The sequence below is a fragment of the Taurulus bubalis genome (genome assembly GCF_910589615.1).
Source record: "Taurulus bubalis genome assembly, chromosome: 13".
NCBI lineage: Eukaryota > Metazoa > Chordata > Actinopteri > Perciformes > Cottidae > Taurulus > Taurulus bubalis.
Genome location: NC_136601.1, coordinates 3,503,110 through 3,515,988, shown reverse-complemented (window position 1 = coordinate 3,515,988; position 12,879 = coordinate 3,503,110). Strand labels below are relative to the sequence as shown.

At 43.6% G+C, this 12,879-nt stretch overlaps 2 protein-coding genes across 2 annotated transcripts; one reads left to right on the top strand and one right to left on the bottom strand.

The window, feature by feature from the left end:
- Window positions 1-430: 430 nt before the first annotated feature.
- On the bottom strand, window positions 431-4,444 carry tstd2 (thiosulfate sulfurtransferase like domain containing 2; the record flags this gene model as incomplete). The annotated part of the gene is made up of 9 exons (XM_079228459.1): window positions 431-1,078; window positions 1,195-1,333; window positions 1,913-2,071; window positions 2,353-2,468; window positions 2,615-2,720; window positions 3,033-3,152; window positions 3,272-3,380; window positions 3,548-3,840; window positions 4,313-4,444. 9 exons carry the CDS (start codon window positions 4,442-4,444, stop codon window positions 870-872), a joined length of 1,383 nt encoding a protein of 460 aa, XP_079084585.1. The 3' UTR covers window positions 431-869.
- Window positions 4,445-4,837: 393 nt separating this feature from the next.
- Window positions 4,838-12,594, top strand: ncbp1 (nuclear cap binding protein subunit 1). The gene is made up of 23 exons (XM_079228909.1): window positions 4,838-4,973; window positions 5,759-5,847; window positions 5,968-6,068; window positions 6,162-6,318; window positions 6,407-6,514; window positions 6,735-6,856; window positions 6,952-7,021; window positions 7,783-7,998; window positions 8,118-8,215; window positions 8,296-8,359; window positions 8,476-8,586; window positions 8,859-8,923; window positions 9,016-9,078; window positions 9,163-9,237; window positions 9,455-9,558; window positions 9,688-9,810; window positions 9,903-10,005; window positions 10,485-10,578; window positions 10,652-10,755; window positions 10,834-10,951; window positions 11,044-11,187; window positions 11,868-11,981; window positions 12,072-12,594. The coding sequence occupies exons 1-23, from the start codon at window positions 4,937-4,939 to the stop codon at window positions 12,183-12,185; spliced, it is 2,394 nt and encodes a 797-aa protein (XP_079085035.1). The 5' UTR covers window positions 4,838-4,936; the 3' UTR covers window positions 12,186-12,594.
- The last annotated feature ends 285 nt before the right edge of the window (window positions 12,595-12,879 follow it).

Genomic DNA, 12,879 nt, shown 5'->3' with positions numbered 1-12,879 from the left:
CTCCTCCTCCCCAGAAGAAATGCGGCAGAGAGACCCGGAGAGACTGGACCAGGTCTGCTCGGCGGAGCGCTGGAGCTGGAGGATCTTAGCGGACCTCCTCCTGGCTGTGGGGCCTTCGCGCCCCCTGGTGGAGGCTCCACGCAACTACACACGTGACTTATGAGCACATCTTTGGTTAACACAAGATTCTTTCTGGAGAAACTCAGTTTTAAAAAAAACAAAACAATGATGAAATCCCATTTTTACACAAGCAAGCGCACACACACACACACTTATAAATTCATGTCTCCAGTTCACTACTAATGAGGCATTCCAGTTCCAGTGTTTTTTTTACATTATTTAATTAAACTCATGAATTCTGCCGATGCATTCTTACATTTTCTCAATTAAAGATGGATTTATCATATAATATCAGACTCACAGATGACTATTTTCAGAATACAACTCCATAGAAACAATAAAACTGACTTAAATCCCAACATTCATATAAAAATTCATAACTTTTTAAAATATACTGGGCTCCTTCCACTAAATAAAGTTCGGGCCCAAGCACCGACGACGTCGGTCCAGCTGTCTTTATCTGTGTTACATGACATTTACCTGACGTTGTCTACAGTTGATATAGAGCAACATAAAGCACGTTGACGCCAGTCGTTTTGCGCCAAAAAACGTCCAACTCGTGGAGGCGTTGTCCGACGGTCTTGTGACATTCTCGGCCGCGTGAGCCGGCATCCCGCCAGCACATCCGACGTGCACAAAGGCGCGAGGGCCCGCACATCGCTGCTCGCAGCTTTAATTGTACATTGGGATTCACTTCCCCTGTCGAGTGGCTGCAGGCGTTGACGTCCAATCGTGACCTTCTCTGTCGCTTACGCATCCTGAGGGATTCTGGGACGTCCGTCAGTGCACTCGCACTCCTCCCTGTGGTGCGGAGCCCGGCCTTTGGTTTGGCAGGTGTGGCAGCAGGCGGTGTGTCCGCCGTCCCGTCGGCAGGCGGGACAGGACAGAACCAGCTGGCAGCAGAACTCGGTGGAACAGAGTTCGTACTGGTCCCAGGGACCGCCGCAGTACCTGCAGTCTGAACAGAGACGCCGAGTCGTGAGCTTTTACCACAAAGACTACCATTCGGTGTTTATTCAGTACTTTCTTCATATTACTCAACGTGCGGATGAGGGCCTTCGTGCACACACTAACCTGAGATGACGTCCTTGTTGGAGGAGATGGCGAAGCGTTCATCAAACACAAAAAGCTTTCCTCGATAGAAACCCTCTGGGAATCGCTCCAGATACTTGTGGATTCCCCCTTTCAGCTGGTAGACCTCTTTACACACATCCTACAAGTAAAAAAACAATAAAACAAATCCCATTGTAGAATGCAAATATCAGGGTTCATACACATCCTGACCAATGGATTTCCATGACTTTAAACCTTTTTTGAAAATTTTGAAATCTCGACGTAAACAGTAAAAAGTGAGTAAATGTAGTATTTAAACTAACAATGAGAATACAAAGCATACAGTAAACCTTAAATGACACAAAAGAATGAGACAATAGTTTGATTAAAAGAATAAACATTTATATAGATGTCTGTATGTATGCCTGCTTATATTTGGAGCGTCTTTCTTTTAAAAGCATATTCATTATTTCAAACTCAGCGTAAATGAACGTCATGAACACATGAATATAACACATTTACATGACTTTTCCAAAACCTTTGGGATTTCATTTTTTTCAAGGACTTTTCCAGGCCTGGAAATAACCATTTAAAAGTGTTTCCAGGTTTTTCTTGACCATACGATCCCTGAAATATTGACACATTTGCATTAACATCCATTCCCGTGAGCTGGGTCACATTTAACACAAAGAGTGCCCGTGGCATTCCTTTAGTTCACATGCAGAACAAGTGCCCTTACTTTGGAGCGGAGGTACGCGGAGCCGCGCTCACAGCGGATCCCTCCTGTGCAGTACATCAACACCTTCTTGTCTCTGAACAGGTCCAGGTTCTGGTCCACGTAGTCCGGGAAGTAGCTGAACTTACGGATGCTCGGGGCCAGACACTGAGTAAACTGCCCCTGGAGCAATAAAATAACCACGGTTACAACCTGGCTTTTGTCCTGAGTGATGATGATAACTGTGTGGAACGTGTCAAAGTTAACACTGAACCTCGTAGGAAATCAGCATTTATATGAACAGTCAACCAGAAAATGTCTCTTTTTCTACTCTAACATGTTAAACATTGTATTTTTAGTGGTATAGATGAAGCACAAATGGTTGAAATTAAACAAAGAATCAGATTTTGACATCTAATATAGCCTTGAGAAGTTTTTGGGAGAAAAACGGACAGATTACTTACAATTTTACTCTCGTAGAAATTGCGGCAGTCCAGGAGGATGGTGTCATTGGAGGAATCCCCTTCAGCCAACAGAGCCTGCACTTCTTTATGAAACTCCTCCGGCTCCAGATGAACTCCTGAGAGGAGAGACCCATCAGCTGTTAAAGGACCTCTTAAAGAGAGTAACACCTGTACTTATATAAAGAATACAAGACATAATAGACTTACAGGAACCAGTGTCACTGGTAGGATTTGTTTGTGTACTATCACAATAGTATTTTACCTGCCAGCTGGTAGGAAATAGCATCAGGATCCATTCCCATGGGGACGATTTCCTTATAGACCCCAACCCTCATGTCTTTGAAACACTCTGGGCCGCCATCACTTGTCTGAAAACACACATACGTATGTATTTTCATATAATGAACATAAGGCATATTGGTATATTCTGATGGTGGAGACAAATCATGATGTTGGTAATTCAAATATATGAAGTAACCACATGGTGAAGCCTATTACTGTATAAACCTGTGTGAATGAAATATTTATTAGTATTTTCTCCTTTAATTAATAAGTTAAGTGCAACAGTTTCAAGTGAACTTACGAAACAAATACGTGAATATAATCATTTTCCAGCTGTGCATTATTGAACTACACTGGCGTATTGCAGTTAACAGAATCATCCAATAATCTTGTCTGACCTTAAAATCCTCCTCCTCCATCTTGAAGAGCGGGTGTGAACGCATTGCGTCGATGTAAAGGTCGGTGGCCGTGTTGGTTCCTCCGACGGTCCCATTGATGCCTTCGGTCGCCAGCCTCACCTGAAGGAACGACCACGACGTATTTACAGCGACATTTAGTTACATTCGATAAAAGCGTTTGGTCTTTTTTCTTCTTCTGCAGCCTCCCATTTGGATGCAGGATCAGAGAATGTATTCACCTTGCCAGTTAGGTGGAGCTTCTCACACAACGCTTTCTGCCAAGCACGGATGACATGTGGATCCTCCACTGGACAGTAACGGTAAAAGAGGAGAACCTTGCCTGGACCTCTGAAAAGAAGAATTCATGAAAGACATCAGTATCTATTTTAAAAAGCTGATATTATAATCAGCTTTTTATAAATGACGTTTGTTTACACGATTTTAAGATGGATATTCCCCTTTAAAAACAACACAAGATGGATAGTATGACGGGAGCGTCAGAATTTGACCAGTACTTCTGAAGTTGCTCCTCAGAGATGTGACCAGTTTCAGGAATCCAGGCAGAAATGTCCACCGGCTCGACCTCGCGCTCGGTCGGCCGCTGCGTTTCAGCTTCTTCTTCTTCCAGCTGGCTTAGCAAACGCTCGTATGAGGCCTGCGTGAGCTGCCGGATCTCAGTGTCATGGGTCCTGGCCGCGTGTTTGTGAACGGCACAGTGTTCGGTGAAGGTCTGGCCACAGCAGCGCCAAGACGGGCTTCCTTCCTCCGGACCGACGTTCCTCTTGGACGCCACAAAGGCGGAAAATGACTGTGAAGAAGGACAGAAAGTGTGTATTTTTGTAGGATTAAGGACATACAATGATACATATATAGTAACTCTTATTTTTTTGTTAATTAAGCCCGTAATCATCTTACAACCGCTTTGATTCCTGACTCCCAAAATGGGAACCATTGAGCTTAGATATAAACTACAGGCCATTAGGTTTTGAAATAAATATAATTTCTGACAGCGTATCGTTATGGGTTTGAAAAAAAGGCAACGTTGCAACCAAGATACATAAATAGGACAGTTTATAGTCAGTACACTTCATGTAATGTGATATGTAATAAAGCATTTTGTGTGTATTGCTAGTTAGCTGACATACATACAGATACTGACAATGCCACAATCACATTTTATATATACCTAGCTCTATTTTGTAATTGCTTTGTGTACAATGAATATTCATATTTTCTCTATCGATGTATTTCAAGTAAAGAAACGTGTTGTTGTCACTCACCTTCCTCCTGCAGAGGCTGTAGCACCTCCTCTGAGAGGCGCACAGCTGTTTCTCCTGTTTAAGTCCATTACATCTCGAAGTTTCAAGTTCCAGGTCCATGAACTCTGAGCAAGGTGTTTCATCCGCTGCCATGTTTTTTTTAATTGTTAAATCACTTAAAAATACTATCAACTTAGTTAGCTAAGAAACAGTATTTAGCTAAGTTGAAAGTAGCTACTTTCGCTTTGCATTCTAAAATTGTATCACCAAGACATTCAGTACTGACCAAATATTAAATAATAAAGTATTACACATGACAGTATTTACATCATACACATCAAACTATCATATTATTATTATTAGTTGAGTTTTATTGGCGGTTCACGTCAAACTATCGACAAACGTGCAGCAGAAGAAAAAAAACAGCAAGCGGTAAACATCGGACGGAAAAGACCGACGCAACTTCCGGCTGCCCCGGTTGTGCACCACTTGAATCCGACCGCTGTTGTTTTTTTTTCAGCACTACGAGCAGCGGCCAGGCTGTATGATCTAGAAGCTTCTTCTGACGACTTACTGGGTTTTTAGTTTAATTTCCTTTTTCCTCGTCGAATCAAGCGGAGTGTTACGACAACAAAAACAGAAGAAATGTCCCGAAGACGACACAGCGACAGCGACAATGAGGGTTAGTGGACCTTACATGTGTATCACGAGCTACTGAGCTAACGGCTAGCTAACGTTGGGGACGTTAATCTCACGCTAAAGATGATAGTAATTGACGAGGCTACGGGTTTTCCGTCTCGTTGTGGTTAACAAAATGGTTAATATCCGTTGATATTTGGTTTTGCAGTTAACTAGTAAACGGTAGTTCCGTTTTTTTCTTTCATCGTTAGCTGCTGTTAAACAGTGACACAAATACACGAGAGCAGTTTTTATATACTACGTATAATATATGTTATATTGTGTTCTGTCCTCCACACTGTTACATGTGATCCACGGACACGATGTTGATTATAAGTGTATTTATTGATCAATTTAGGAGTAAAAAGGGGGGAAAGCCACCCTGCAAGGTGTTGCTGTTTTTACTTGATGTTGCCCAAATTCATGCATTATATATAAATTATGAATAGCAAAATAATCAGTTTGATTGCTGGCATTGTGTTTTATGTATCCAGTTAAAGAGCAGTACTTCCCCAGCTACTCAATTTGAATGAATACTCCAGAAATTGAGTGTTACTCTTCTTCTTGTTGATGATGCAGGGTTAATTGATTAACCTGATGGTGACAGATTGCCTCCGGTCTTTTATGTAAAAACATTTTTTTTTTTAACTGGGCTGTGTATCATAATACACAGTTCATGTGGATGTCCATATCAAAGGTGCCCTTGAGTCACACTCTCGGCTCGTGTTTCTAATGCCACTCAGTCTGTGATTAATATTCATTTCGTGATTATTTATTTCCCCCTTCCAGGAGGTCAGGCACACAAGAGGAGGAGAACCTCGGAGCCCATTGAAATCGAAGACCGCCTGGAGTCGCTGATATGTCGAGTCGGGGAGAAGGTAAAGAGGCAACTCCGGTGGTTTAATCTCTCAAGGCTCGTCGATCGTTTGCTGCTCTTCAATGCACCGTAGTCCAGATAAAACAAACTAAACTGCTTCATTTTCTTTCTTTCTTCACAGAGCACGTCGTCCCTGGAGAGCAACTTGGAGGGCCTGGCGGGCGTGTTGGAGGCCGACCTTCCGAACTACAAAAACAAAATCCTGCGCATTTTATGTTCTGTGTAAGTTCACAGCTCTTCTACCTTCTCCGTTTTCAAAGAATCTGTTTTTTCACAGGTGGTTTTCCTCACCGAGTTGTTTTGTTTTCTCGACAGCGCCCGCATCCTGCCCGAGAAGCTGAGCGTGTACACGACGTTGGTCGGCCTCTTGAACGCCAGGAACTACAACTTTGGGGGCGAGTTTGTGGAGGCGATGATCAGACAGCTCAAGGAGACGCTGAAAAACAACTTGTACAACGAAGCCGTTTACTTGGTAAAACTGGCTCTTTTTTTCCGCACCTAAACTGATTCTTGCGTCTTATTTTTATTTATTTATTCAACACTTTGTCTTCTTTTCGCAGGTGCGTTTTCTGTCTGACCTGGTCAACTGCCATGTGATTGCTGCTCCTTCTATGGTGGCCATGTTTGAAAACTTTATCAGTGTTACTCAAGAGGAAGATGTACCTCAGGTACGTGATCGTGCTGTTTAGTTTACGAAACGCCAGTAATCAAGGAGTTCATTAACTTCAGTTATTAATTTGTAAATCCAGTCGTGGAGCAATCTTTGACTTAAACACCAGCTAACTTTAAATGTGGAAAACATTTAATTATTATTATTATTATGGGAAATTGCGGTTGGAAAGAGAAGCGCCTGGGCTTTTTGGTTAGCCGCCACATTTGCGTCCTCAGGTCCGGTCCGACTGGTTCGTGTATGTGGTTCTGTCCTGCCTGCCGTGGGTCGGGAAGGAGCTCTACGAGAAGAAGGACGTGGAGATGGACCGGCTTCTCAGCCAGATCGAAGGCTACCTCAAGTGAGACGTTTGGCTCTCTTCGTCTCAGCTCTCGTCTCTTAGTCGCCTTCATCAATCGGCTCTTTATTAACGTCACACTCGTCTGTATTCTCTAGGGGACGAGCGAAGACTCACGTCCCAATGCTGCAGGTGTGGACAGCAGAGAAGCCCCACCCACAAGAGGAGGTGAGAGACGGGCGGAAGAGCTACATTTATCCCCTTAATTGTTATAATAATAATAATAATAATAATAATAATAATAATAATAATACGTGCCTGTTGCATATGAGATACATACCCATGTGTTGGATAAAAAATTGCAGAACAATCTCAGCTCTATAATTTGAGGCACTATTGTCCTAAGACACAAGTGTAAAGTGATAATATGGCCATAAAGCTGAAAAATGTAAGCTCAATTTTTGAAATTCTTCATATCTCTTGTGAAAACATAACTTTACTCATGTGGATGAACTGTTTTTTGTGCTGGAAATTGGTTTACCAAAGGTCTTAGGTTCACAAAAGCAGTGGAATATATGAATATAATGGTAGATAAATGTAAATAAATGTCTAATACAACATTTTGTATTCTCGGATTCACTTTACATGGAGAAAAACAGAAACAATAAAAGCAATTACAATATTGACAAGAGTAAGAAACAAAAACATACATAACTAACATGTCGACTTAAGTAGATAAACATTGTCAATCTATTTAGAAAATGGCTGAAAAACACAATTCCCTGTATTTCCATCTAATTGGATGCTGACACACAAAAGGAAAATTAAACCGCAGTCAGTGGTTGTTGTCGGCTGTTTTTCCTGTTACAAACGACTTGAAGGCTTTTGCTTGCAGTGTGTGTGTGTGTGTGTGTGTGTGTGTGTGTGTGTCTCTGTCTCTGTCTCTGTCTCTGTCTCTGAGAACACTTTGTCTCCGTGTCCCTCCGCAGTACCTGGACTGCCTTTGGGCTCAGATCCAGAAGCTGAAGAAGGACCGCTGGCAGGAGCGCCACGTCCTCCGTCCGTACATCGCCTTCGACAGCGTGCTGTGCGAAGCCCTGCAGCACAACCTGCCTCCCTTCACCCCGCCGGGCCACATGCCCGGCGCCCAGTACCCCATGCCGAGGGTCGTCTTCCGCATGTTCGACTACACCGACGCCCCCGAGGTACACGCAGCTTTTTGGAAGAGAATAAATATGTCGCCGGTTCTCTTCCGCCTGTCGTTGCTTCAGATGAACAACGCGTCACCGAATGTGCAACAAGCTTGTGTGCGCTTTGTGCTCAGGGTCCCGTTATGCCCGGCAGCCATTCTGTGGAGCGATACGTCATCGAAGAGAACCTGCACTGCATCATCCAAACTCACTGGAAAGAGAGGAAGACCTGGTGGGTAACGAGCTTCATCACTCGTCCGCCAAGTCCAATCAAATCAAAGGTTCTAACATGTTTTCTGTATTCCTTCTCAGTGCTGCCCAGTTACTGAGCTATCCGGGGAAAAACAAGATCCCGCTCAACTATCACATCGTGGAGGTGCGCAGGTTTTCACAAGCGATTTACACGCTGAGAAATAAGACGAAAGGGTCGGTTTTAAAATATTTATCCGTTTCGTGTTTTTTCCTCTTTTTTCCTTTTTTTTTTTTTTCTAGGTGATCTTCGGAGAACTTTTCCAGCTGCCGGCCGCGCCCCACATCGACGTGATGTACACGACGCTGCTCATCGAGCTCTGCAAACTGCAGCCGGGGTCGCTGCCACAAGTCGTATCCTTGATTCTTTGCGTCGCCGCGGTTCATGTTCACGACCGCTTTCAACCTCAGAGCCCGATTTTTATGATATGTCGCATCATCGTATACTGCTGCTTAATGCATTTATTGCTAGATTTTTTGTGTGTGAACTCTGAAAAACACATATCAGAGGTTGAACATGGGATCATCAGTGAGACAAATGTCTTCCTCGCTTGTTTCTATAAGATGACGGGTTTTAGTGAGGAGCTTTAAACACAAGAAGCTTTTCTTTAACACCCGCCTGTCAGTTGGCTCAGGCCACGGAGATGCTGTACATGAGACTGGAGACCATGAACACCAGCTGCATAGACCGGTAATCTAACGGCTCATTTACTGAGAAACTCACTGGAGTGAAGTGGTTTTTCATTTACTGGTTCCCCTTTTTTTCCCCCTTCCCATTTCCAGACTAATCAACTGGTTTTCGCATCATTTGAGCAACTTCCAGTTTCGATGGAGCTGGGATGACTGGTGAGTGGGGGACGGAGAGAGCTTTCATAGCAGCTGGTTATTGATATTAAAGTTGACCGTATGATCACGTGTCCTCTCTGAAAGGTCTGACTGCCTGGCCGTGGATGTGGAGATGCCCAAGCCCAAGTTTGTCAAAGAGGTTCTGGAGAAGAGTATGAGGTATTGGAGCGTTAATCACATGTTCCCTTCACATTTGTGTTTTTAAATGCCTCGGTTTTCTGTGTTGAGTCAGAACATTGATGTATTTCCTCTTAAAGAAGTTGATTATCGTGCATGTTCCATCATTTGTACTTGGATATATACATTGTCTTTCCTTTTTGAATCTGTAAAGCGTCTCCTTGAACTAACACCGTCCGTTTGCTCCGCGTCCCTTCAGACTTTCATACCATCAGCGGATGGTGGACATCGTCCCCGCAACCTTCTCGGCGCTCATCCCGGCCGAGAACATCTTTATTTACAAATACGGAGAAGAGAGCGCTTGTAAGAACACTTTTTAAATCACACGCACCATTTTATGTAAATGTATTCCCCCGACTGGTCTCTCTGTCACAAGCATGTGATGTAAGTTTAGACGTGTTTACCTGACACCATGTCCCTCCTGCCTCACAGCTTCGTTACCGGGTTACCCAGCATCCATCACTGTCGGGAACGCCATAAAGAACCGGGCGTCCAACGAGGAGATCCTGGCCATTCTCAAAGACGTGCCCAACCCCAACCAGGAAGACGATGACGGTTTGTTTGTTTTCTCTCTATATTTTATTTAATCATTTCAGGTGTTTTTTGTGTGTTTCTTGAAGAGAATGAACCTCTTTGTCTCCTTCCAGATGAGGGAGAGAGCTTCAACCCTCTGAAGATCGACGTGTTCCTGCAGACTCTGCTCCACCTGGCGGCCAAATCCTTCAGCCACTCCTTCAGCGCCCTCGGCAAGTAAGTTTACCCGCCGGGAAGACCGTCCACATTTACCCCGTCTTCCTACCTTTTGGTTGTTTTGTGGTTTCTCTGCGTGGTCGAACGTGTTTGATCCTTTTAACGATTTAGCCCCGAAACGAAAAGGCTTTTTAATGTTTCCATCCTTTGATCTTCCTGTTTGTCCTCTCATGTGTTAGATTAAAAGACACAATGAGTAGGATTTCCCACAAAAACACAACAACAATGAATAGTGCTAAAATGTAGTTTAAGAAACTGCCTAAATATCTAGATTAGAATCAGAATCAGCTTTATTGGCCATGTGTGTTTACACATACATGGAATTTGACTCCGGTTTCACTTCTCTTCGTACTTGTATACATATACAATAAACAAGATAAATATAAAAAAGACGTAAAAGACAATCGAGACAACAGTAGTCAGAGTAGTGCAAATAAATATACTTTTAGTTGTCCACTAACATGAGTATGATCCTCCAGGTTCCATGAGATCTTGAAGGCGCTGACGGAGCGCGACGAAGGGAAGCTGCACATCCTGAAGGTCGTGTACGAGGCGTGGAGGAATCACCCGCAGGTACACGCGCAGGAAGCTAACATTTTAGCGTAGCGGGCAGTCGACCGGTTTAACCGTTTTGGTGTCTTCTCAGATGATCGCGGTGTTGGTGGACAAGATGATCCGGACGCAGATCGTGGACTGCGCTGCGGTGGCCAACTGGCTCTTCTCCCAGGACATGGCTCACGAGTTCACCAGGTGAGCCGGGTCGTTGAAGCCGACGCTCCGCTCTTCTCCGCCTCTGAAACCATAACGTCTCCCTTATCCCTCGTCTAGACTCTTCGTTTGGGAGATTCTGCACTCGACCATCCGAAAGATGAACAAACACGTCCAGAAGATCCAGCAGGAGTTGGAGGAGGCCAAGGACAAGCTGGAGAAACAGCAGAATAAGAGGGTAACGTCACCCTTCGTCGCACGCTAGCGATTCAAAAATGGACTAATGTTGGTTTGTTTAAAGCTTCATGTCTTGTTTGGTTTGTTGCCCAGCAAAAGGACAGCGGGGACGAAGAGGACATGGACAAGAACAGCGAGGATGAGGAGGGTCAGCTGGAGGAGCAGATCGACCGGCTACAGGAGAAGGTGGAGTCGGCTCAGAGCGAACAGAAGAACCTCTTCCTCGTCATCTTCCAGGTACCTGCCGTGTATTCTCCTTCTTTCAAGGAACCACGTCAATGACGAAACACTCTGATTTTAGCACCGTATTATCATGGATAGCATCCAGATCTCCAATTTCAATCTTTTGTAATATTTCCGTCGTAGAAACGGGACTTTAGACGTCTTACTTTACAGGGTTCTTACGGTCATGGAAAACCTGGAAAAATCATGGAATTTTAAAGTGGTTATTTCCAGAACCTGGAAAAGTCCTTGAAAAAAAAAAAAAAAAAAAAAAAATCCCAAAGGTTTAGTAAAAGTCATGTAAATGTGTTATATTCATGTGTTCATGACGTTCATTTACGCTGAGTTTGAAATAATGAATATGCTTTTAAAAGAAAGACTCAAAATATAAGCAGGCATACATACAGGCATCTATATAAATGTTTATTCTTTTAATCAAACTATTGTCTCATTCATTTGAGTCATTTAAGGTTTACTGTATGCTTTGTATTCTCATTGTTAGTTTAAATACTACATTTACTCACTTTTTACTGTTTACACCCAGATAACACGAAATGTTTGCTCATGGAAATTTGGTTTAAAGTCATGGTCAACATGTGTATGAACCCCGCTTTATAATTCCGGCTAATAAGATGAAGCTTTAACATCCGTGTGTGTGCCGTTCTTTTACATGTAGCCTCTCTTTTCCCCCTCAGCGTTTCATCATGTTGTTGACGGAGCATCTGGTTCGCTGTGAGACGGGCAGCGTGGACATCAGCACGCCCTGGTACAAGAACTGCATCGAGCGGCTGCAGCAGGTCTTTCTCATGGTAAAAACACACACACACACACACACACACACACGCTGCAGTAACGCGTTCCCTCTCGCTGACCTCTGGCGCGTCTCCTCGTCTCCGCAGCACCACGTGACCATCCAGCAGTACATGGGAACCCTGGAGAACCTTCTGTTCACCGCAGAGCTCGACCCTCACATCCTGGCCGTGTACCAGCAGTTCTGTGCCCTCCAGCTCTGAGACACACACACACACACACACACACACACACTGGCACATGCAATTGGATGAAATGTGTGCTTGTGTTCAGTGCCTGTGCTAAACCTACACATTAGAAACTACCAGCTCTTGCATCAAGAATATCCTCATTTCGGTTCTGTTTTTCTTCGTGTGTTCGGTGCCGTTCGTTACGACTTTCAAAAGTAGGAATTCAAACCGTTGACGAGACCTCCATTCATTTGCTGTCGTGTTTTTTCCCCTTTTTTTTTTTTTCCTCATTCTGTTCATTTTTACACCCTGCTCGTATTGTTATGAATGGGTCTTTTTTTTTTAACTGTCCAGACGTAGCTGGAGGAATGATGACATTGGGAGGCGGGGCTTCAGCTCGGCTCAATCCTGAATCTAGAGAGCGCTCTACCTTTTTCTTTTTATATTTGTTTTATGTGGAATTGGAAATAATTAAAAACTCTCCAGAGTCTTTATCCACCTGCTTGTTTGCGTCTCTTCTTTTTCTGCCCTTTTCTGTTATTAAATACGTATTAAGAACACAGGATCCTGGTAAACTCAGAGGTTCCCAACCGAATGTTCTCTGTTCTAAACCCTCTCTAACTTAGTTCTGCTTCACTTTATCAAAGTCAACCTTTGCAGAGAGAATGTTCACATATTGAGCTATGATTTGGGTTAGAGAATGTTCACATATTGAGCTATGATTTGG